We start from the raw sequence: 26,823 nt of genomic DNA on the forward strand, positions 1-26,823 counted from the left end.
TCTCCTGATGATGATGAAGCCCCTTCTGCACCCGGCTCCTAATTTGCTTCATCATCATCATCATCAACAGGTGTGTGCACGTCACTGATGTCCTCCTCCGGTTCCCCAACAGGACCCTGAACCCTTGCAACAACGCCTCCCACGTCACTCTCCGCATCACTACTTGGCCGCCTAGCGAAGCAAGCGGCGCATGTCTCCTCCCCTTCTTGGCTGGGCAGTAGCTGCTGACTGTCCTCTATTAGATCGTCCTCAGTAAATAGTGGAGCTGAACCCACAGCATAAGATACTTCTCTAGGAGAGGGAACAGCATAGGACAAAGGCAATGGGAGGACAGGGACTGCTCCCGGGCAATGCCAACTGAGGGTTGTGTCTGAGGAACCCACCGACTGTTGACTGGGGGTGTCAGATGTCACTTGTGATGATGTGGATGAGCGTGTTAACCAATCGACGACGGCAGATTGGTTGTTGGTCGAGACACGACCGCTGGCTGATAACAGGAACTCAGGCCTCTCGCTGCGACTCCTGCTGCCACTCGCCCCTAGTCTGCTGCCAACTCTGCCTGAAGTATTTAGGCCTCTGCCACTCCTCTGTGCACGTCCTGGCACTTCTCTGCCTGACATACTTAGTGCGTATATGAGGGTATTACAATACGCTACACTACTCTTTAAACGGTATTTGTCTAGAACAGCAGCAGGGGATTACTTATGGCTGTCCTTTCACAGTATGTAGGCCCTTGATAGATTAACAGGTACAAAATGGTACACTACTTGGATGTACGTATGCGGTATGCACTGATAAGGGCAGAAATATGCACAACAATACGCAGAAAAAAATCTGTATTTTTGTAAAACACCAGCAGGTGAGTACTATTGTTTGGACTGTCACAGTATGTAGGCCCTTGACAGATTAACAGGTAAAAAATGGTACAATACTTGGATGTACGTATTAGGTATGCATTGATGAGGGCAGTAATATGCGCAACTATACGCAGAAAAAAATCTGTATTTTTGTAAAACACCAGCCGGTGAATACTATTGTTTGGACTTTCACAGTATGTAGGACCTTGACAGATTAACAGGTACAAAATGGTACAAATGAAATTTTGAATAAAATTTGATAATCGCTAGTCCTCATATGTTATCTCTGGAATTAACACAAGAATCCAAAGAAACAGGTTGAAGTGAGAAAATTAAACCATAACTGATTAAATTAAACATTCAAAGTTTCACTCACAGTTTCGCAGTATAAGCCGTGTTTGCTCACACGTGCATGGCTTGATATTTTCGACAAGCATTTCATACAGGCAGGATCTACCCAGTAGCCCTCCCGGGTAAGGCCTGCAACACTGAGAAGGAGTACAAAATTGACACATTACTCTAAAATTGTACCGCTCTGCGGCCTACATAGGCTGCCGCCACCTCCAGACTGTGTCATTGTGCCGCCATATGGTCTCCTCATACTGCTGCCACATCCAGGCTCTATTATAGTGCCGCCCTATGGTCTCCTCATGCTGCTGCCACCTCTAGGCTCTGTCATTGTGCTACCATGTGATCTCCTTGTTATATTGATCTTGTAGATTGACAGTATTTTTTCAAAGTAAATGCTACGGGCACCCGGGACACTCAGTCATGAGCATTGGGGTGCGCTGAGAGGCAGCGGCTGGTATAGGTGGTAGCTGGCCTTGTGCGGACTGCCAGCTCGATTTTAAGATACAAGTACGAGCTTTTTCACTGCAGCTACTTATACACTACTGGAGCTGGAATTACCGCGGTTTCTGGCACCAGACTTGCCCTCTAATGGGTCCTCAAAAAAGGATTTAAAGTTTGCTCTAATTACCAGGCTCTGTCATTGTGCTGCTGTGCGGCAGTGATTCTAATAGTGACGCCTGTAATCTGCATGTCATACTGAATAACAGTATTATATCGCTAGCACAGCACACTCCATTTGGCAAAGTGTTCTACACCCCTATTCAGGCTCTCTGTAGCCCGGAAATAGCCATTTTTAATAGCGATTTGCTGCAAATAAATTCGGATCAAATTCTTCAAAAATACGCTCATCTCTACTGACTATGTTTATCGATTTATCACCACAGTGGACCCATCTTCTGATGGCTACTTTCACCAAGATAATGCACCATGTCACCAAGCTCACATCATCTCAAACTGGTTTCTTGAGCATAGCAATGAGTTTACTTTACTCTACAGTCACCAGATCTCAATAAAGTATAGCACCTTTTGGGATATTGTGAAAAGGGTATCATGGATTTGCAGCCAACAAATATGCAGCAGCTGTGTTATGCTATCATGTCCATGTAGATCAAAATCTCTGAAGAATTTTTCCAGCACCTTTTAAAGAGCATGCCATTAAGAATGAAGGCAAATGGGTACTAGCAAGGTGTACCTAATAAAGTGGTCAGTAAGCGTATGTCTAATGTCACAAAATGCATCAGTTTACACCTATCTACCTTTGTGCTAAAATTCCTATAATACCTATTATCAGAACTTGGCTGGAATGTTAATACTCCAACTTGTGTTAACATCCAGTCCTATTTCTTACAAAAAAAATAAAGCCATTAGAGTTAGTGGATCTACTGAACAATGTCAATGTGGATTTTACATTTTAAATGTACAATAAAGGACCTTTTTGTCAGTAGCTCTATTTTACACACTGTACACTACTCAAAAAAATAAAGGGAACACTTAAACAGCACAATGTAACTCCAAGTCAATGACACTTCTGTGAAATTACACTGTCCACTCAGGAAGCAACACTGATTGACAATCAATTTCACATGCTGTTGTGCAAATGGAACAGTCAACAGGAGGAAATTATAGGTAATTAGCAAGACACCCCCAATAAAGGAGTGGTTCTGCAGACCACTTCTCAGTTCCTATGCTTCCTGGCTGATGTTTTGGTCACTTTTGAATGCTGGCGGTGCTTTCACTCTAGAGGTGACATGAAACTGAGTCTACAACCCACACAAGTGGCTCAGGTAGTGCAGCTCATCCAGGATGGCACATCAATGCGAGCTTTGTGAAGAAGGTTTGCTGTGTCTGTCAGCGTAGTGTCCAGAGTATGGAGGCGCTACCAATAAACTGGCCTGTTCATCAGGAGACGTGGAGGGGTCCATAGGAGGGCAACAAACCAGCAGCAGAACTGCTACTTTTGCCTTTGTGCAAGAAGGAACAGGAGGAACAGGAGTCCACTCAAACAGTCAGAAAGAGACTCCATGAGGGTGGTATGAGGGCCCGACATCCACAGGTGGGGGTTGTGCTTACATCCCAACACTGTGCAGGACGCTTGGCATTTGCCAGAGAATACCAAGATTGGCAAATTCGCCACTGGTGCCCTGTGCTCCTCACAGATGAAAGCAGGTTCACACTGAGCACATGTGACACACGTGACAGAGTCTGTAGACACCGTGAAGAACGTTCTGCTGCCTGCAACATCCTCCAGCATGACCGGTTTGGCGGTGGGTCAGTAATGGTGTGGGGTGGCATTTCTTTGGAAGGGGGCCCACAGCCCTCCATGTGCTTGCCATAGGTAGCCTGACTGCCATTAGGTACTGAGATGAGATCCTCAGACCTCTTGTGAGACTATATGCTGGTGCAGTTGGCCCTGGGTTACTCCTAATGCAAGACAATGCTAGACCTCATGTGGCTGGAGTGTGTCCGCAGTTCCTGCTGGAGGAAGGCATTAATGCTATGGACTGGCCCGCCTGTTCCCCAGACCTTAATCCAATTGAGCACATCTGGGACATCATGTCTCGCTTCATCCACCAATGCCACGTTGCACCACAGACTGTCCAGGAGTTGGCGGATGCTCTAGTCCAAGTCTGGGAGGACATCCCTCAGGAGCCCATTGGCCACCTCATCAGGAGCATGCCCAGGCGTTGTAGGGAGGTAATATGGGCAAATAGATGCCACACACACTATTGAGCCTCATTTTGACTTGTTTTAAGGACATTACATCAAAGTTGGATCAGCCTGTAGTGTGGTTTTCCACTTTGATTTTGAGTGTGACTCCATATCCAGACCTCCATGGGTTGATAAATTTGATTTCCATTGATAATTTTTGCGTGATTTTGTTGTCAGCACATTTAACTATGTAAAGACAAAAGTATTTCATACGATTAGTTCATTCATTCAGAGATCTAGGATGTGTTATCTTCGTGCTCCCTTTATTTTTTTCAGCAGTGTATTTATTATATAGAACGCAAAACCATCTATTTTGTATCAAGTAAATCTCAGTGTTAAAAAATATTAAGTAATTTGTTTTAGAAAACAGGTAAATCTGATCTTATTTTTATATTTGCAGAGAATTCTAATCAGAGAATTATTAGAGTTTAACCCGTACAGGACCCAGGGCGTATGGATACGCCCTGTGTACCTGGGTCTTAAGGACCCAGGGTGTTCAGGTACGCCCGCGGGAATTCCGGTCCCCGCCGCGCGCCGGGTGGGGACCGTCCGGGGTGACTGCTGATATCGATCAGCAGGCACCCCACGCAAATGCCCAGGGGGGTCATCAGACCACCCCCCATGTCGGCGATCGCGGCAAATCGCAAGTGAATTCACACGTGCGATTTGCGCAATTCCGGGTCATTACCGGTCTATGGTGACCCGGAATATAAGGGGGATCGCGGTTGTCCAAGACACCGATGATCCCCCTGAAGGTATAGGAGTGAGGTGGCAGGGGTGCAACCCCTTCTATCCCTGCTATTAGTCGTATAGACGTGACGACCAATAGCAGATCGGGGGCAGGGGAGTTTACTTTAGTTTTCCCCGTTCTGCCCACCCACAATAGGCGGGGCAGGACGGGGAAACCGACAGGGACCGGCGCCGAAGGTCACTTACTGATCTGCGGAGGCTGCGGGCGACGGTGATCGGCGGGCGGCGATGTTGTGCGGCTGGTTCTTTGGATCCTACGGAAGCCGGTGAGTTGCTTAGCAACATCTGGAGGGCTACAGTTTGAGACCACTATACAGTGGTCTCTAACTGTAGCCCTCCAGATCTTGCAAAAATACAACTACCAGCATGCCCAGACAGCTATTGGGCATGCTGGAAGTTGTAGTTTCGCAACAGCTGGAGGTCTACAGTTTAGAGACCACTGCACAGTGATCTCCAAACTGTGGCCCTCTAGATCTTGCAAAACTACAACTCCTAGCATGCCCACACAGCAGTTTGCTCTCTGTGCATGCTGGGATTTGTAGTTTTGCAACATCTGGAGGGTCACAGTTTGGAGATCACTGTGCACTGGTCTCTAAACTGTAGCCCTCCAGATGTTGCAAAACTGCAAATCCCAGCATGCCCAAACAGCTGTCTCGGCATGCTGGGAGTTGTAGTTGCGTACCGCCAGCTGTTGCATAACATCTCCCAGAATGCCCTTCGGCGATCAGTACATGCTGGGAGTTGTAGTTTCACAAGAGCTGGAGACACACTGGTTGGAAAATACTGAGTTAGGTAACAGACCCAAACTGAAGGTTTTCCAACCAGTGTGCCTCCAGCTGTTGCAAAAGTACAACTCTCAGCATGCACGGTCTGTCAGTACATGCTGGGAAATTTAATTTTGAAACAGCTGGAGGTTTGCCCCCCCCCCCCCCCATGTGAATGTACAGGGTACATTCACAAGGGCAGGTTTACAGTAAGTTTCCTGCTTGAAGTTTGAGCTGCGGCAAATTTTTCGCCGCAGCGCAGACTCCTAGCGGGAAACTCACCGTAACCCGCCAGTGCCAATGTACCCTAAAAACACTACACTACACTAACACATAATAAAGGGTAAAACACTACATATAATGCCCCTTACACTGCCCCCCCTCCCCAATAAAAATGAAAAACATATTGTATGGCAGTGTTTCCAAAGCAGAGCCTCCAGCTGTTGCCAAACAACAACTCCCAGCATTTCTGGACAGACACTGACTGTCCAGGCCTGCTGGGAGTTTAGCAACAGCTGGAGGCACCTTGTTTGGGAATCATTGGCAAAGAATACCCCTATGTCCACCCCTAAGCAATCCCTAATTTAGTCCTCAAATGCGCATGGCGCTCTCTCAGCCCTGTCGTATTTCAAGGAAATAGTTTAGGGCCACATATGGGGTATTTCAGTACTCGGGAGAAATTGCACTACAAATTTTGGGGGGCTTTTTCTCCATTTACCCCTTATGAAATGGAAAGGTTGGGGGCTAAACCAGCTTGTTAGTGTAAAAAAATAAAACATTTTACACTAACATGCTGGTGTTGCCCCATACTTTCTATTTTCACAAGCGTTAAAAGGAAAAAAAAGACCCCCAAAATTTTCAACACAATTTCTCCTGAGTACGGAAATACCCCATATGTGGTCGTGAAATGCTCTGCGGGCGCACAACAAGGCTCAGGAGTGAAAGTGCAATATGTACATTTGAGGCCTAAATTGGTGATTTGCACAGGGGTGGCAGATTTTACAGCGGTTTGGACATAAACGCAAAAAAAGAAATACCCACGTGACCCCCATTTTGAAAACTACACCCCTCACGAAATGTAACAAGGGGTATAGTGAGCCTTTACACCCCACAGGTGTTTAATTAAAATTCTTCAAAGTTGAATGGAAAAATGAAAAAAAAATTTAAAAAAAATTCACTAAAATGCTGGTGTTACCCTAAATTTTTCATTTTCGCAAGGGAAAATAGGAAAAAAGCCCCCCCAAAATTTGTAACCCCATTTCTTCTGAGTAAGACCAATCCTCATATGTGGATGTAAAGTGCTTTGCGGGCGAACTACAATGCTCAGAAGAGAAGGAGCACCATTGGGCTTTTGAAGAGAAAATTTGTCTGGAATTGAAGGCCACCTGTGCCCCCATAGTGCCAGAACAATGAACCCCCCAAATGTGACCCCATTTTGGAAACTACACCCCTCACGTAATGTAATAAGGGGTACAGTGAGCATTTATGCCCCACAGGTGTTTTTGGAACAGTGGTCCGTGAAAGTGAAAAATGTAATTTTTCATTTGCACAGCCCACTGTTCCAAAGATTTGTCAAATGCCAGTGGGGTGTAAATACTCACTGCACCCCTTATTAAATTCTGTAAGGGGTGCAGTTTCCAAAATAGGGTCACATGTGGGGGGGTCCACTGTTCTGGCAGCACGGGGGACTTTGTAAACGCACATGGCCCATGACTTCCATTCCAAACAATTTTTTTTTTCCAAAAGCTCAATGGCGCTCCTTCTCTTCTAAGCATTGTAGTGCGCCAGCAGAGCACTTGACGTCCACACATGGGGTATTTCCATACTCAGAAGAGATGGGTTTACAAATTTTGGGGGGCATTTTGTCCTATTATCCCTTTTAAAAAAATTTACATTTGAGGGAAAACTACTATTTTAGTGAAAAAAATAAAAAAAATTATTTACACATCCAACTTTAACGAAAAGTCGTCAAACACCTGTGGGGTGTTAAGGCTCACTGGACTCCTTGTTACTTGCCTTGAGGGGGTGAAGTTTCCAAAATAGTATGCCATGTGGGTTATTTTTTGCTGTTCTGGCACCACAGGGGTTTCTTAAATGTGACATACCCCCCAAAGACCATTTCAGCTAAATTTGCTTTTCAAAAGCCAAATGTGACTCCGTCTCTTCTGTGCATTTTGTCCTGTCATCCCTTGTAAAGATTTTAAATTTGAGGGAAAGCTAGCATTTTTGTGAAAAAAAAATTATTTACACATCCAACTTTATCGAAAAGTCGTCAAACACCAGTGGGGTGTTAAGGCTCACTGGACCCCTTGTTACGTGCCTTAAAGGGGTACTTTGGTGCTTAGACATCTTATCCCCTATCCAAAGGATAGGGGATAAGATGCCTGATCGCGGGAGTCCCGCCGCTGGGGACCCCCGGGATCATGAACGCGGCTCCCCGTTTGTAATCAGTCCTCCGAGCGTGTTCACTCCGGGACTGATTACCGGCGACTACAGGGCGGGCGGCATGTGACGTCACGCCCCCGTGTGATGTCACGCTCCGCCCCTCAATGCAAGTCTACAGGAGGGGGCGTGATAGCTGACACGCCCCCTCCCGTAGGCTTGCATTGAGGGGCGGAGCGTGACATCACACGGGGCGGGGGCGTGACGTCACACGCCGCCCGCCCTGTAGTCGCCGGTAATCAGTCCCGGAGCGAACACGCTCCGGGGACTGATTACAAATGGGGTGCCGCGTGCATGATCTCGGGGGTCCCCAGCAGCGGGACTCCGGCGATCAGGCATCTTATGTCCTATCCTTTGGATAGGGGATAAGATGTCTAAGCACCGGAGTACCCCTTTAAGGGGTGTAGTTTCCAAAATAGTATTCCATGTGGTTTTTTTTTTTTTTTTTTTGCCGTTCTGGCACCATAGGGGCTTCCTAAATGTGACATGCCCCCCAAAAACCATTTCAGAAAAACTCACTCTCCAATATCCCACTGTCGCTCCTTCCCTTCTGAGCCCTCTACTGTGCCTGCCGAACACTTGACATACATATATGAGGCATTTTCTTACTCGAGAAATTGGGTTACACATTTTAGGAAGATTTCTCTCCTTTTACCCCTTGTAAAAATTCAATAACTGGGTCTACAAGAACATGCCAGTGTAAAAAATGAAGATTTAGAATTTTCTCCTTCAATTTGCTGCTATTCCTGTGAAACACCTAAAGGGTTAACAAACCTTTTAAATGTCATTTTGAATACTTTGAGGGGTGCAGTTTTTATAATGGGGTCATTTACGGGGTATTTCTAATATGGAAGCCCTTCAAATCCACTTCAAAACTGAACTGGTCCCTGAAAAATTTTGATTTTGAAAATTTTGTGAAAAATTGGAAAATTGCTGCTATACTTTGAAGCCCTCTAAAGTCTTCCAAAAGTAAAAACATGTCAACTTTATAATGCAAACTTAAAGTAGATATATTGTATATGTGAATCAATATATAATTTATTTGGAATATTCATTTTCCTTATTAGCAGAGAGCTTCAAAGTAAAAAAAAAATGCAAAATTTAAACTTCTTTTTATTAAACATTTTGCATATAAGGCACATATAAGCACAGAAAAATGCATGGCACTACGCAGAGCACTGCATAAAACAAGTATCAGGAACAATCGTAACAATAACCAGAACCCGCCAAGATGAGCTGCCATGAGTTCCAAGTGGGTAAGAGTCCGGTCCAAGTGCGACAGGGATAAATTTAACAGTATCCCACCATTCCCTCCCCTAGAGATCCCCATAAGAAGTCCGTTCCCATAACAGTGTGACCATCGAGTCAGGTTCAAGTCCCCAGCCGAAACACGTATCCCACAGCAATCAAAAGCACAATGCAAGAAGGAGACACTTCAGGAGGGAAACAGCAGGAACAAAATAATCTGGGTTAACATGCTAAGTGGGAAGACGCAGGGCACCCAGGGTGTCTCCCAGGTTTTCTAGACTATACCATTCCATCCAACGGAACGGACGAACGAGTTCCTGTATTTCAGTTACGGAATAGTGTGTAACTATAAATGATTTCCACTTATCAAAAAACCTTTTTGTGCCTGTGTTTTTATGTCGTTCTGTATCTACCCTGTCTATGCCACAGTATAATTTTAATTGAGAGACCAAAAATGGTATGTCGGGAGGTGCAGGGGAAATCCATGAATGAAAAAGACATCTAAGCGCTACATGTAGTACTATGTGTACAATGACAGGCACCCTGGGTGACTCCATGCCCCCCCCCCCCCCCCCCCTCAGAATCAGGAGGCCTAGGCTGGTGGAAGAGGACAGCCTGAGGTGTCATAGGGATAGTAATACCCCAATGTGTGTTTATGTGTGCCAGGACCGATGCCCAGTAGGCTTTAGTTGCCTCACATGTCCATACGCCATGCCAGAGGTTGGTTAGTGGATGTGAGCACTTTGGACAGGCTGTAATTATATTCGGGAACGTGGGTGAGGGTAAAATATTGAACCCATATAAAGCTCTGTGGGCTAGCTTAAAATAGGTCTCCCGCCATCGTTCATTAATGATACATTTACGGACAGTTTGCCAACCCTGGAGGATACATCTCGTGATATCCTCATCCGGTACCCAAATTTCGCCAGGCATCAAAAACAGTATCAGGGTGTACCTTGAGAAACCTGTCACGCAAGGCATGATACAGGAGAGTTAGATGTCCTGTGTGTGTCTGGACCTATGATGCCGTCCAGGGCATGGGGATGGATTTCTTTACTGAGGTCACGTAATCGTGAGCGACAGAAGGAAATGACCTGATGGACAGCCAACGTGTGAGAGGGTGGTAAATCAAAGCGGTCCAAAATGGTTTGCGCCGAAGCCCATCCAGTACTCGCCGCGTCCATGAGATCCCCCGCTCTAAGGAGGCCCCTATCACGCCACAGTGTACAATTGGGAAACATACTATCCTTGGGAAATTCAGGATGATTAGACAGTGGCATGTGTTTAGAGAGAAGGAAGGGTAATTGAAAAAGCTTATGTATTTCTTTCCACGTAACTATCGTGTCACGGAGGAGTACAGAAGTCTTCACATGGGTGGGTAGAGATGAATAGGACGTATGAAGGAGAGCTACCAGATTCCAGGGAGAAGCCTGAGCCTGCTCTAGCGGGATATTAGTGTAACAGGATGTACCATGTAACCAGTCAATAACATATCTAAATAGACATACTAAATTATAGCCTCTGACGTTAGGGAATCCTAAACCCCCAACCAGCTTCCCCAACATCAGTTTCTGAAGAGATATGCGAGGGCGGCGCCCCTGCCATATAAATGAGGTAAAGGCGGACTGCAAAGAGGTAACATCTGCGTGTTTTAATAACAGAGGGAGTGTTTGTAGGGGATACAATAGGCGTGCAAAACTGACCATTTTAATAAGGTGACAGTGACCCATAAAGGAGATAGGTAAGGCACTCCACTTATTAAGTTCTGTACAAATTTTAGACAGAAGAGGGGGATAATTTAGAGAGTAAAGAGAATCTGGTGTTTTCCCTATCTTTATGCCCAGATACGTAATGGCTTGGTTGGAAACTGTGAGACCTAAGTGACTAATCTCAGGAAGCCAACGTGGAGGAGACCGTCCCAACGGAAGCAATTCAGTCTTCGCCACGTTGATTTTATATCCAGAAAAGGTCCCATAAGTGTGCAATGCTTTCAACACTCCTGGGAGGGCATCAACTGGATTACTGAGAAACAAGAGAACATCGTCGGCAAACATCGCCAGTTTAACCGACTCTGTTCCTACCGATATACCTTCAAAAACAGAAGAGTGTAAAAGGTGTTGGGCTAACGGCTCAATAGCCAAATCAAATAAAAGTGGGGATAGCAGGCATCCCTGTTGAGTCCCCCTATACAGAGAGAAGGGGGCCGACAGAATACCAGGAGTATGAATACGTGCTTTCGGAGAGGAATACAGACTGGACAAAAAAGTTCGGAAGGCCCCCGTGATGCCGAATCTGTCCAGTACCATGTTCAGCCATGCCCAATTAACATTATCGAAGGCTTTTTCTGCATCTAAAGCCAAAAGAGCCGGTTGGGCAGTTGAGGCCGACTGACTCTGAACAGAGTCTAACACCGAGAGAACCTTGCGAATGTTGGTTGTGGCAGAGCGGTTGCGGACAAAGCCCACCTGGTGAGGTCACACAAGTCCCGGTAGAAATTGCGCCAGGCGATTGGCTAATATCTTCGTGAATAGCTTGATGTCTTGGTCTATTAAAGAAATAGGTCTATAGGAGCTAGGATTTAGTGGATCTTTGCCTGGTTTCGGCAATAATTTAATATATGCCATAGATGCTGTGTGTGGGAGAATACCCGTCTGTAGGAAGCCATTGAAGACGTCCACTAGACAGGGGGATGTTTGATCAACCAGGGACTTGTAGAACTCCCCAGGGTAACCGTCAGGTCCCGGAGCCTTACCATTATGGAGAGCCTTGATGGTATTACGCACCTCCATCTCGGTCACAGGGGCATTTAAGTCAGATCTCTGGTCGTCAGACAGAGACGGAAGGGACAAGTTGTTTAAGAAGGCATTCGCTGCTGGGAAGTCAGTGGGTACGTCAGCATACAGTGTCTCATAAAAGCTAGACAGTATCGATGTTATACGATGAGGGTCTGTCTGAATCGCACCCGAACCGTTACGTAAGGCAGGAATAGTGTATGGCAAAGTACGTCCCCTCGCTAGGCGAGCTAGTAGTTTCCCTGTCTTATTCCCATGTCTAAATAGGTCAGTATCAAATTGCGAGCGATGTAGTCTCTCCTTTCTGTCCAGCCATAGCTCGAACGAGGTCCTTGCCTCATTCCATGTCAATCTATTAGAGTCCGTTGGTGAATCTAAGTAGCGGGTATAAGCAGTACGTAAGGTGTCGCTGGCCTGAGTATAGTTGTCATGTGCTGTGCGACGTAGTGTATGGGCTATCAGTTTGCCTCGTATAACGGCTTTAGCTGTGTCCCAGTATAATTGCGAATTTGATCTATGTAATTGATTATCAGCATCAAATTCCAGCCACCACGCCCTCATCTGGTCTAAGAAGGACTCATCCCTGGTCAGGAAGGAAGGGAAATGCCAGATGTAATCCTGTCCCCTAGGGCATGAAGGCTGGAGCTAGAGTAACACGGGTGCATGGTCCGAAATCACCAGTTCTGCAATATCCACCCGGCAAACCCTGCAAATGAGGGAGGAACTAAGGAGAAAATAATCAATTCTAGACCATGCCTGATGGACACTGGAGAAGTGCGTGAACTCTCTAGAATCAGGGTTCCTCATGCGCCATACATCCTGCAAGCCTGTTTCCTCCGTGAAAGCGGGCAAAACTTTGTCATGAGAACGAGGTAAAGGAGTGTGTGGGGCAGAACTCTTCCTTTCAACTAAGGGATCAAAGACAGAGTGAAGGTCACCACCCAGAACCTGATAGCTCTCCCGAACTCCCTTAAGCGTTTGAGATAAAGATTGGAAAAAAACAGAATTAGGGCCAATTTAGTTCTCCCAAGTGATCCACTAAAAGGTGTGATATCCTACCCTCTGCATCAGCGGTGTGGGAGAGAAATTTAAAAGGAAATGACTTGTGGATCAGTGTGAGAACACCCGCACGTCCCTCCAAGGCTGGCGAACCATATATTGCGCCCACCCACTCTTGTTGCATCCTAAAGAAATCATCAAGTGCCAGGTGTGTTTCTTGCAAGAGTACAATGTCAGGTTTAAGGCGTTTTAGGTGTCGTAGGATAAGGCGTCTTTTATGGGGGGATTTATGGCCTTTCACATTCCACGATATTATCGTGATCATTGGTCATGAGAGTGGATGGTATAGCATGCCCGGAAGAGGAGGAAAAATGTGGTACAACTAGTATCCAGGAAACGATAATCAGGAATAGCATGTACTAGGACTGTATCTGTGTATGGACTATGGTCACAAAATGGAATAACAGGTTGATAGGGGCGGGAATGTGGTGCTTCCAGAGGAGACATGAAGGCAGTATGGCAATGGTAAAGTAACCCACACATAACATTAATCAATAGAACAAAACACATAAAAGGCAACCAAAGATAATCCCGTTCGGGATCTACGTAGAGGCGGACCTCTCCCGAGACATGGGAAAGAGACTTCCTTTTTTCACCCATACAAATCAAGTAACCAGAACTAAACCTCCCTCCCCCACCCCCGGCTAACTACAAGTTAGCAGGCCATGGGAACATGTGAGGTGGCCCACCCCCAGACATTAGATGATGTACCCTCTGCCTTCTGGGTGAGTACAATACAATAAATAACCCGAGGCCATAAACCTGAGCAAAAAAGTAAACACATTAATAACAGTGCATACGACCGTTCAGAGGTGAGAGGGGTCAGTCTGGAGATGGTGTACAATCACGGCTTTGTCGTCCTCCAGGAGATCTTTGTCTCTTTCTGCGGTCCCTGTGGGAAGAATTCCGTCGATCCAATATCGGGGAGCGGGAACGCGTAGCCGTGTTGGAACGCCGTCTTGGAGTGCGCTGAGAAGAGACTGGAGAAGAATCCAAAGCCGCTGCAGCAGCTGCTGGAGTGCTGTAGGTAGAAATAGTGCCGTCGTCTTCATATACTTTTAAAATTGCTGGATACTGTAGTTGAAATCTGCGATTTGCTTGATATAGGGATGTACATATAGAGCTGAAAGCTCGACGTCTCTTGGCCACTTCGACTGAGAAATCCTCGAACAGCAGAATCCTCATGCCCTGGATTGTCAGGGGTTGCGATCGCTTTCTGTAAGCCCTAAGCAAGTCCACTTTATCATTAAAGTCCAACAGTTTGAAGATTACTTGGCGTGGACGATCTGCTTGAGCAGGAGGGACACCTTTCTGCCATTCAGGAGCTGGGCCTATGCGATGAGCACGCTCCACACGTACCGGGTGAGAGAGCCCCAGGGATTTAGGCAGGTCTCTTTTGCAGAAAGCTTGCAGATGGGCGGAGGAGATACTTTCTGTGACCCCCACCATACGTAAGTTATTTCGCCTTGAGCGATTTTCTAGGTCTTCAAGTTTTTTGCTCGTTCTGACCAAGTCTACCTCTGTAGTGCGTAGTTTAGACATCAGCACATTATCCGCATCTTCGCTAGCAGAAATTCGCTGCTCCAACTACTCCAATCTAGCAGTGTGAGATGCGACATCCAGCTGCAGCTGTTTCAAGGAATTGCTCACTATGTCCTCCAGGATTTTTTGTACCCTGGGACCAATTCTTTTCGCCACCTCTGCTGCCATATAGTCCATGGAGTCTGCGGACAAGGAACAAGGTGACATCTGCAGCATAGATACAGACTGTGAAGAGGCCGAGGACTGAGGGGGAAGGGTAGGAGCAGCAACGTCCTGCTGACTGGTAAGCAGAGTCGGGCCAGCATAGTGGGTGTTAATGGATGCAGGTGGCTGAGGAGCTGTGTCCAGGGATCCCTCCTTAGAGCTGCGCCCCTGCTGCTGGGTGAGTACACTGCCGGAGGAAGCAGCAGCCTCTGGCAGTTCATCCAGGTCCTGTTGCTGTGGAGCAGGAGACGAGGTGGAGAGGGTTGCGGGCGCCATCTTGGGCGCTGCAGGCAGCGGAGCTGTGAGGGACGCGGGCGCCGAACAAGGCAGCTGTGCGGCCCGCTGTAGGTATCGCTCAATGCGCCGGACTGCGCTGCAATTGCCGAGGAGGGGACCGGCGCCGTGTAGCAGGTCCGGGCAGGGTATCCAGGCAGGTAAACGCCGGCGGCGGGGAGAAGTGCTCCGGACCTGTCTACATGGGCGCGCTGGAACCGGAAGTCCATTTTCAATTTTTTCATCAAATTTTGGAATTTTTCACCAAGAAATGATGCAAGTATCGACAAAATTTTACCACTAACATAAAGTAGAATATGTCACGAAAAAACAATTAGAATAAAATTAGAATAAAAGGTAAAAGCATCCCAGAGTTATTAATGCTTAAAGTGACAGTGGTCAGATGTGTAAAAAAAATGGCCGGGTCCTACAGTGAAAATTGGCTGGGTCCTTAAGGGGTTAAACTAAGCTGAAAAGTGTGCAGAGGAATGCAGACGTATCCATGTCTATGTTCTATGGTATTAGCATGCCCAAAAAAGTTTTATGTTTAAACAAAAGGACAATTTACAATATTTTTCTTCTAAGTAAAATAAAAACAAGCATATATATTTTCATAAACTTACCATGCCGCCACATAGACTTAAGATAGCTGCATGTCCCTCCAGGCCATTCACATGCCCACAGTGGAAACAATGTTTGAGGTCTGAGAAGTCAACATGAGAATGGCTTTGGTTTCCAATATGGATAACATTGTAAGAATCCGCAATAAAGCTTGCATCATTGGTAAGATTAAAATGGAAGAGCTGGCCATAGGCAGCAATGTGATAATATGTCCTGTTCACAACAGGATGTAAAGTTTGAGGTTCTAGGCTCCTTTTCTTTCTTCTGAAGTGTTGATGGGGAGGGAACACTTGTCCAAAATGGTCTACTCGAGATGGTATGACAATCTCATATGATGTGAGGGTTTTCACAAAACTTGCTGCAAAACAATAAAATTATTTAGAAAGGATCTCACAGAAAACTGCTGAATAATTCTGTGTAAACATTCAGAAAATGCAGCCTGCAGTGTTCCACAGTTAAACTCCAACATTAACAAGGTCTTACATTTCAGCAATTTAAAGGGGTAAGCTGAAAAAAACAAAATATTGCTTAATAAATCCCATGTGAAAAGTTGCCTCAGGATGGTATATGCATGCTTTGTGAAATTCCCAGCTTACTCACATCCCTCCCTTCCCCATAAGTTGTGCAGTTCTTACTTTTTTTATTGTGCCATCCTCACAGCTCTGCAGTTTGTGCCAGCACTTCAAGGAAAACATGTCACATTTTTCTTTAGCTTAGGAGGCTATATTGAATGAAGAGGCTGCATATGAGTGACATATTGTCCCCAAAGGGAGGTGGAGTGAGCATAGACTGCCAGGCTGCAGGATAGCATGGAAAGAAAAAGCTAAAACTACAAAGATTTCAGTTGGGGGTTTGGTGGTGGTACGTGGACGGAGAATCGCACAAGCTTTTTTTTAATGCAAAAACATTACGGGAGATTTTTCAAAACCTGTGCAAAGGAAAAGTTGCCCAGTTGCCCATAGCAACCAATCAGATCGCTTCTTTAATTTTGCAGAGGCCATGTAAAAAATGAAGCAATCTGATTGGTTGCTATGGGCAACTTTTCCTCTGGACAGGTAACTTTTGACAGAGGATTTAATGGGCAATCATTTTTTTCTCTCCGGAAAACCCCTTTAAGGCAACTCTTTGTATAATGAAAATCTATACAATTTTTCAATACACTATGTAAATCAATTACTCAATTTCAACACCTCTGCTTACAGTCTTCCAATGAGAACCTTCATTGTTTACACCCATTAAAAAAATAAATCTGCATGTTCATGTGATAGACAAATAGGTGCCCTGCTTACAGGCTCTAAGATCACTATTATTCGGCACTTACACAATTTCTAAAGCCTTAAGCTAGCCACAAATATGGGTTATTAACCTGTTGGGGACCACGGGCGTATGGATACACCCTTGTGTCCTGGTACTTAAGGACCAAGGGCGTACCTGTACGCCCGTGGGAATTTCAATCTCCACCGCTAGCCGGACGGGGTCGGAACGGGATGCCTGCTGAAATCATTGCAAATGCCCGTGCAAATGCCTGGGTGGGGGGTCCCTAGACCCCCCATGTCGTCGATGGGCACAAATCACTGATCAATTCACATCGGCGATTCGCGGCAATTCCGGGCTGATCAGGTCTCTTATGACCCGATAGCCCGGAAAATAGGGATGATCGGAGCTGTCAGAGACAGCTCCGATCATCCTAAAGGATAGTAGGGAGGTGGCAGGGGTGCCACCTCCTCCTATCCCCTGTGATTGGCTGATCAATACTCATCGCGAATCGCAGGGCAGGGGCGGGAGTTGTCAGTTGAGATCCCCCACTCTGCCCACCCCTGGATGTCGGGGAAGATCGGGGAAGATGGCGGCGTTGTGCGGGGACCAGGACTGGCGGCCGTAACCTCGATCGCGGCATGGGGACCAGGACTGGCGTCTGACAGGAGGCGGCAGGCAAGTCGAGGCAGCGGCGTCCCAGATGCAGCAGTGAAGATTGCTGTAAAGTGATCTTCACTGCTGCTTCTAGGAGGTTCAAAACTACAACTCCCAGCATGCCCAGACATCCTTTGGCTGTCTGGGCAAGCTGGGAGTTGTAGTTTTACAACATCTGTAGGGCCACAGTTTGGAGACCACTGTCCTTCCAGATGTTGCAAAACTACAACTCTCAGCATGCCCAGACTGTCCAGGCATGCTGGGAGTTGTAGTTCTGTAACATGTGGCCCTTCAGATGTTGTTGAACTAGAACTCCCAGCATGCCTGGGCAGTCTGGGCATGCTTGGAGTTGAAGTCTTGCAACATCTGGAGGGCTACAGTTTGAAGACCACTACACAGTGGTCTCCAAACTGTTCTCCTCCAGTTGTTGCATAACTACAACTCCCAACATGCCCTTCGGCTGTCTGGGCATGCTGGGCGCTGTAGTATTGCAACAACTGGAGGCAAACTGGTTGTGAAACATTGTATGTTTCCTAACTCAGTTGATCCCAACCCGTGTGCCTCCTGCTGTTGCAAAACTATAACTCCCAGCATGCACTGACAGACCATGCATGCTGGGAGTTGTAGTTTTGCAACAGCTGGAGGCACATGGGTTGGAAACACTGAGTTAGGAAACAGACAGTGGTGCGGAAACACTGCGGTAGTCTGTTACCTAACTCAGGGTTTCCCAATCCCAACCAGTGTGCCTCTAGCTGTTGCATAACTACAACTCCCAGCATGTACGGTCTCTCAGTAGTTTTGCCCCCCCCCCATGTGAATGTACATTCACATGGGCAGTGATTACAGCAAGTTTCCCACCTCAAGTTTGAGATGCGGCAAATTTCCCTGTAAATCCCACTGTAAATCCCCGCCCGTGTGAATGTACCCTAAAAACACAACACTACACTACACTAACCCTAAATAAAGAGTAAAACACTACATATACACTACACCCTTACACTGTCGCCGCCCCCAATAAAAATGCAAAAAACGTCTTGTACGTCAGTTTTTCCACAGTTGACTGTCCAGGCATGGTGGGGGTTTTGCAACAGCTGGAGGCACCCTGTTTGGAGAAAACTGACGTACAGTATTTTTGGTGGAGGAGGCAAGTGTAATGCAAGCATCCGGGTACACCCCTATGAAAATCCCTAATTTAATCCTCAAATGCGCATGGCGCTCTCTCACTTTGGAGCCCTGTCGTATTTCAAGGCAACAGTTTAGGGACACATATGGGGTATTTCCATACTCGGGAGAAATTACGCTACAAATTTTGGGGGGCTTTTTCTCCTTTTACCCCTTATGAAAAGGTTACGTTGCGGTCTACACCAGCATGTTAGTGTAAAAAAATGTAATCTTTTACTCTAACATGCTGGTGTTGCCCCATACTTTTCATTTTCATAAGAGGTAAAAGGAAATAAAGACCCCCAAAATTTGTAACACAATTCTTCCCAAGTACGGAAATACCCCATAGGTGGGCGCACAACAAGGCTCAGGAGTGCGAGCGCACTATGTACATTTGAGGCCTAAACTGGTGATTTGCACAGGTATGGCAGCTGGTTACAGTGGTTCTGACATAAACGCAAAAAAATAAATACCCACATGTGACCCCATTTTGGAAACTACACCCCTCACGGAACGTAACAAGGGGTATAGTGAGCATTTACACCCCACAGGTGACTGACAGATTTTTGAAACAGTGGTCCGTGAAAATGAAGAATGTAATTTTTCATTTGCACAGCCCACTGTTACAAAGATCTGTCAAACGCCAGTGGGGTGTAAATGCTCACTGCACCCCTTGTTATGTTCCTTGAGGGGTGTAGTTTCCCAAATAGTGTGCCATGTGGGTGTTTTTCGCTGTTCTGGCACCATGGGGGGCTTTCTAAATGTGACATGTCCCCCAAAAACCATTTCAGCTAAATTTGCTTTCCAAAAGCCCAATGTCGCTCTTTCCATTTTGAGTCCTCTAGTGCACCCGCAGATCACTTTATATCCACATATGAGGTATTTCCTTACTCGAGAGAAATTGGGTTACAAATTTATGGGGTCTTTTTCTCCTTTTACCCCTTGTAAAAAATAAAAAATATGGGTCTACGAGAACATGTTAGTGTAAAAAATGAAGATTTTGAATTTTCGCCTCCACTTTGCTGTTATTCCTGTGAAACACCTAAAGGGTTAACAAACTTTCTGAATGTCATTTTGAATACGTTGAGGGGTGCAGTTTTCATAATGGAGTCCATTATTGGGTATTTCTAACATAAAGACCCTCAAATTCACTTCAAAACTATACTTTGAAGTCCTCTGATGTCTTCAAAAAGTAAAACATGTCAACTTTATGATGCAAACATAAAGTAGACATATTGTATATGTGAATCAACATATAATTTATTTGGAATGTATTTTCCTAATTTTCTAATTTTTCACCAAGAAATGATGAAAGTATCGGCGACAATTTACCACTAACATAAAGTAGAATATGTCACGAAAAACTCTCGGAATGAAATTCATAAGTAAAAGCATCCCACAGATATTAATGCTTAAAAAATGCTTTGGTCCTTAGGGTTAAAATGGGCTTGGTCCCCAAGGGGTTAAGAGAACCTTCATTTGACCAGCAGCTATCTCTCCAGATCTCAACTACACATTCGGACCAGCCAATAATTTAATATCCTCCAGGTTGAGAGGGAAGAAAGCTGCTACCAGATTCCTTTCTCAGAACAAAAGTATTGGGCAGCTGAAATCCCATTGCTTAAGGGATTTGGGGAGAGCCAGAAGAAACCCCCCACCACCACCCCAATACACATAAGATGGCTGGCAATTCATGCAGAAATCAGTGCTTTATTCACAATGTGGTCGTCACAATGTAATAAAAACCTTGGCAGAATATGGTTGACATTCTGATAAATGATACTTCCTGTGCTCCTAATATTGTACTGACATTGATACACATGGTCTTCCTTTATGACAGTTATCTCAGGACTTCATGTTTCCATATATGCAAGGTCACTTACCATTAAAATTATGGAAGATACTGAGATAAATTGCACTCATGTGGATGTTTTCATATCCTCATAGCAATCTCTCTTATGAATTCTAGGAAAAAATACCTGTAACATGGTGCAGTAAAGATGCACCATAGGACACATATGTAGTGCATAAAACTGTATGGTGTACATGGTTGTATGCATGGCTCCAAGAGCAACTTCTTTTCTTTTATTAACAATCACAGTACTATGAAACTGCCTATACACTATGTTATTACAGCAAAAACCTTTATGTATTTAAGCTAATGCTGAGGTCATGTCAATATTTTCCACTGTTCAGCTATGGTATCAGCAAAGGTGTCAGCAACAGACACCAAGCACGCATCCAGAGGAAGTTCAGCGGAGGTCATAATACAGTGTTTCAATAAGTGATCTGACTCTTATTTCCTATGAGTCCTGGAAGCCAAGGGAAATGTTTAATATATTTTCAAAAGAGTTATTTCTTTATTTACAAATCCAAAAGGTGGCAGAATTCTGTCTCAAAATGCAGCAAAGAGATGTATTAGGATATTTTTCCACCTCACAAGACACTTTACAAAAGTGTCTAGAAAAGAGGTGTGGATATTTGAAGTTCAAAAATGCTAAATAAGGGGTCCCAGCGCACATCCAGACAGTTAAGAGCTCGGTTTTAACAAGATATGGCTGGACTGTGCAAATTTCTAGGCCGGTGTCTTGCTGGATTAGAGCAAGCCCAACTTCTCAGGGCACTACATTTAGTCTTCATCCATCTTATTTTATCCAGAACCCTCACAATAAAAATATGATAAGTGAGACATGGCTTGATGACAGCTATGACTGGGTGGTTAAATTGCAGAGTTATAATCTATAGAAATGACCATACAAGTATGTAAGAGGGGTTTGCTTAATTGTAAAATCCTGCCTTAAGCCCATTTTGTGTGATATAGGTGACAAAATGTGCTGTCTCTATGAGTAGAAATAAGTGTAGGGGGTAAGAACAATAAATTAATTATATATAATAACGACAGATAGAGCAGCACAAGCGGGGTGAAGTCATTATTCTAGGGGACTAGCTGAGTACCCGGCGTTGCCCGGTTTTTCCTTCCTAATCCTTGTTGGGGAGGAAAATCAACAAAGGAGGAAGCTTTTGACTTTATATCCCGTCCTCATATATTGTTGTCATATCCCAACCCCATATCCCATCCTCAAATCTCAACCTCATATCCTGTCCTTATATCCTGACCTCATATCCAGACTTCCTATCCTGTCCTCATATCTCAACCTCATATCCCATCCTCATATCTTGACCTCCTATCCCGACCTTATATCCCGTCCTCATATCCCGACCTTCTATTTTGTCCTCATAACCCGTCCTCCTATCCTGACCTCATATCCCATCCTCATATCTCGACCTCTTATCCCGACCTACTATCCCGTCCTCATATCCTGACCTATCTCGACCTCATATCCCGTCCTCCTGTCTCGACCTCATATCCCATCATCAAATCCCGTCCTCATATCCCGTCCTCATATCCCTTCCTCATGTCCCATCCTCATTTCCTGTCCTCAGGTGGGACTGATTTGTGATGAAGATATTGTAAGCTGAAAATAGAAGGAGATGTGGCTTTGTGGGACTGGGCAAGATTTGCAAGCAAGACGAATGTAAAAAAAGGGTAGACAATAAAAGGGGTGGGGCTTAAACAGTGGACGTTTCTTTGTGAGATGGGGTATGGCTTGCAAGCTGGACTGACACACTGTTAGTTACGCTACCATTCATTTGAATGGGTCCGCAAGTCTGACACTATTGCGGACTGTCTGTGGACCCATTTAAATCAATGGTAGCGTAACTCGCAGTGGGATTCCCGCAGCGGGCAACCCGATGCTAGTAATAGCATGTGAACACACAGTAAAATTAGTAAGTCTAGTACTGACCAATATGTGTATCATCACCTATATATCATATGTACTTCCATTATATTGGGTTGGACACTAAAAACTGTGAAATAGTGCACCATGATATATAAAGCAAGTTTGAAAAATCTGAATTTACAATGAAATAGGCATAGCCTCTTATTAAAGTATTCTATATAAAGATTGATAGTGTCAAATTTACCAGTTCTAAAAAGTGCTAGGAGTATTCGAGGAGATTCCTCCCGAAAATCTTCCAAAATCCAAGCAAATAGAGACCAATAACATATTTTTGATTGTGAGAGGAGAACCAAAAAAGTAGGACTTGCTTGGCCCTTGGCGCCTGTTCCCCAAACATCAATTCCAGCCGGTAGTAGTTCATTAAAACAACTGCCCTTAATTGGTACAAAAGAAGGGCACTGAAGAATTGTGATAGGGGCCATGTTACAAAATTTTCATGAGGGCACTCTCTCTTAAAGTTTTGTTTGTGCAAGGAAGAAATAAAACTCCTAAATACAGTAGTTTATTTCTTTTTTTGTCAAAAGTATTTTCTATGTAACACTTGCTATATGCCCTTTAGGCAGGTCTAAACAGCCCCAAAAGGTATTGTACTCTATACTGTATCAACTAGTATTATACGTTAATACAACAAAGGAATAAACACAAAAGGTCATCAGGACATAACACACCACTGACTGACCTTCTGACAAGTTTGCTTGTGTACTCATAGGGACACCCAATGAGGTTCTAGGATCACACCAAATGTGTCAGATCAAAACCTTCATATGCAAAGTCATGCATTTGATTTTTGACGATGTAAGTGCAATATTAGAAATAGTGCTCAATCTCCAGTTAGACTGGACTGAGATTTAACATCCAGCAACGTGGACACATGAGTAGGCACTCTCAAATGTTTAGACTACCAGGATAAAATTTTAGCCCAAGAGAACTTGTGCAATGTTCCCTTAGTGATGTCCTAGTGTAGGACATCACAAAATCTAGTCCTGTGGATAGAGAACAACGTCCCATTATTTGGTATCAGTAAAGAGGAAAAGGTCAAAGTTGTCTCCTTATCTAGTAATTAGAGATGATATGAATGCAAGGTGCAACCTGTGGGAATTATTCTTAGGCTGCTTTCACACTATAAAATTCATCCGTTTTAAAGATCTGTTTGATGTTCCGTTATGAAAACCCTGAAAATCGGCCATTAAACGGCCGTTAGAAAATCCCATTATATAGTCTATGGGATTTTCACATTATCCGTTGTTATCCGTTATAGCCCGTTATTAATAACGGATGTTATTTTGTGACGGAAGATAGTAACGGAAGAAATAGTGCATGCACTATTTCTTCAGTTCATTCTCCCGTCACAAAATAACGTCCGTTATTAATAACGGACTATAAGGGATAACAACGGATAATGTAAAAATCCCATAGACTATAATGGGATTTTCTAACGGACGTTTAATGGCCAACTTTCAGGCTTTTCATAATGGAACATCAAACGGATCTTTAATCATTCAGAACGCCGCACGGAGGTCCCCTCTCCTTCCTCCGTGCGGTTCCCGGCGTCTCCTGCTCTGGTCTGTGATCGAGCAGACCAGAGCAGAAGATGACCGAAAAAACTGATCTGTTCTATGTCCTATACATAGAACAGATCAGTATTAGCAATCATGGTATTGCTATGAATAGTCCCCTATGGGGACTATTCAAGTGTAAAAAAAAATGTAAAAAAATGTAAAAGTAAAAGTAAAAAAAAAGTGAAAAATCCCCTCCCCCAATAAAAAAGTAAAACGTCCGTTTTTTCCTATTTTACCCCCAAAAAGCGTAAAAAAAATTTTTTATATACATATTTGGTATCGCCGCGTGCGTAAATGTCCGAACTATTAAAATAAAATGTTAATGATCCCATACGGTTAACGGCGTGAACGATAAAAAAAAAAAAAGTCCAAAATTCCTACTTTTTTAATACATTTTATTAAAAAAAAAATTATAAAAAATGTATTAAAAGTTTTTTATATGCAATTGTGGTTGTTACGCCGAGCGCTCCGGGTCCCTGCTCCTCCCCGGAGCGCTCGCTACACTCTTCCCGCTGCAGCGCTCCGGTCAGATCCACTGACCCGGGGCGCTGCGATTCCGCTTCCAGCCGGGGTGCGATTCGCGATGCGGGTAGCGCCCGCTCGCGATGCGCACCCCGGCTCCCGTACCTGACTCGCTCTCCCTCGGTCCTGTCCCGGCGCGCGCGGCCCCGCTCCCTAGGGCGCGCGCGCGCGCCGGGTCTTTGCGATTTAAAGGGCCACTGCGCCGCTGATTGGCGCAGTGATTCCAATTAGTGTCTTCACCTGTGCACTTCCCTATATCACCTCACTTCCCCTGCACTTCCTTGCCGGATCTTGTTGCCATTGTGCCAGTGAAAGCGTTTCCTTGTGTGTTCCTAGCCTGTGTTCCAGACCTCCTGCCGTTGCCCCTGACTACGATCCTTGCTGCCTGCCCCGACCTTCTGCTACGTCCGACCTTGCTTCTGTCTACTCCCTTGTACCGCGCCTATCTTCAGCAGCCAGAGAGGTTGAGCCGTTGCTAGTGGATACGACCTGGTCACTACCGCCGCAGCAAGACCATCCCGCTTTGCGGCGGGCTCTGGTGAAAACCAGTAGTGACTTAGAACCGATCCACTAGCACGGTCCACGCCAATCCCTCTCTGGCACAGAGGATCCACTACCTGCCAGCCGGCATCGTGACAGTGGTATCAAAAAAAAGTACAGATCATGGCGCAAAAAATTAGCCCCCATACCGCCGCTTATACGGAAAAATAAAAAAGTTATAGGTCATCAAAATAAAGGGATTATAAACGTACTAATTTGGTTAAAAAGTTTGTGATGTTTTTTAAGCGCAACAATAATATAAAAGTATGTAATAATGGGTATCATTTTAATCGTATTGACCCTCAGAATAAAGAACACACGTCATTTTTACCATAAATTGTACGGCGTGAAAACGAAACCTTACAAAATTAGCAAAATTGCGTTTTTCGTTTAAATTTCCCCACAAAAATAGTGTTTTTTGGTTGCGCCATACATTTTATGATATAATGAGTTATGTCATTACAAAGGACAACTAGTCGCGCAATAAACAAGCCCTCATACTAGTCTGTGGATGAAAATATAAAAGAGTTATGATTTTTAGAAAGCGAGGAGGAAAAAATGAAAACGTAAAAATTAAATTGTCTGAGTCCTTAAGGCCAAAATGGGCTGAGTCCTTAAGGGGTTAAAACGGGTGAATTTTATAGTGTGAAAGCAGCCTTAGCTGTCCTTCCTTCCTTTATTCACATCAAAATAAAGATGGTTTTGATAAGCCAACAAGAAGTCTGGTCAGGTTAATAAGATAGTGGTTTGAGTCTTAAGGATAAAATACAAGAAACTAATCATTAGACCCAGTTATCAGGTCAAGGAACAGCCAAACAATGTCTACAGTACTTGAAAAAATGGAAAGGAAAGGTGCTAACAAAGGTTTATTGCATAGCAATGCTAGCCAACGTATAGTTATTGTTAAACTAGAAGCAATTTTATTGCGTATGCAATGCCATATGAGCAGCCATTACTTATTCCTAAAGACAATAGCAGGTCCTTTCCTACAGATACCTCTGTTCATTGGGGAACATTAATGGAGAACTGTTACGCAGAGCGCTCCGGGTCCCTGCTCCTCCCCGGAGCGCTCGCGGCATTCGTCTCCGTGCAGCGCCCCGGTCAGACCCGCTGACCGGGAGCTCTGCACTAGTGTCACCGGCGGGGATGCGATCCGCGTAGCGGGTCGCATCCCAATCTCCTCACCTGCCCCGTCCTCTGTCTGCTCAGTCCCGGCGCGCGCGGCCCCGCTCTCTAGGGCACGCGCGTGCCGGCTCTCTGAGATTTAAAGGGCCAGTGCGCCACTGATTGGCGCCTGGCCCAATCAGTACCTGCACCTGTGCCTTCCTTATAAAAACCCACTTCCCCTTCCTGTCATTGCCGGATCTTGTTGCCTTGTGCCCTGTGAAAGCGTTTAGTGTGTTCCCAAGCCTGTGTTTCCAGACCTTCTGCTGTTGCCCGACTACGACTCTTGCTGATTGCCCTGACCTTCTGCTACGTCCGACCTTGCTCTTGCCTTGTCCCTTTGTACCGCACCTGTCTCAGCTGTCAGCTGGGGTTGAGTCGCTATCGGGTGGAACGACCTGGGGGTTACCTGCCGCTGCAAGTCCATCCCGCTTTGCCGCGGGCTCTGGTGAAAACCAGTAACCACTTAGACTCCGTTCCCCTGGTACGGCCCAAGTCTTCACCCCACTGACACAGAGTATCCACCACCAGTGTCCTCGCTGCATACCTAT

At 45.2% G+C, this 26,823-nt stretch overlaps 1 protein-coding gene across 3 annotated transcripts in view; it reads right to left on the minus strand.

Annotated features, from left to right (window-relative positions):
• ADAMTS20 (ADAM metallopeptidase with thrombospondin type 1 motif 20) overlaps positions 1 to 26,823 on the minus strand; it is a 306,378-nt gene that overhangs the window by 245,876 nt on the left and 33,679 nt on the right. For all 3 annotated transcript variants that reach the window (XM_056573961.1, XM_056573960.1, XM_056573962.1), the window contains exon 2: positions 15,615 to 15,970. In XM_056573961.1, coding sequence (XP_056429936.1) covers positions 15,615 to 15,970 — 356 coding nt within the window. The remainder of the gene's footprint in view (positions 1 to 15,614; positions 15,971 to 26,823) is intronic.

Source organism: Hyla sarda, chromosome 4 (genome assembly GCF_029499605.1).
Source record: "Hyla sarda isolate aHylSar1 chromosome 4, aHylSar1.hap1, whole genome shotgun sequence".
Taxonomy (NCBI): domain Eukaryota; kingdom Metazoa; phylum Chordata; class Amphibia; order Anura; family Hylidae; genus Hyla; species Hyla sarda.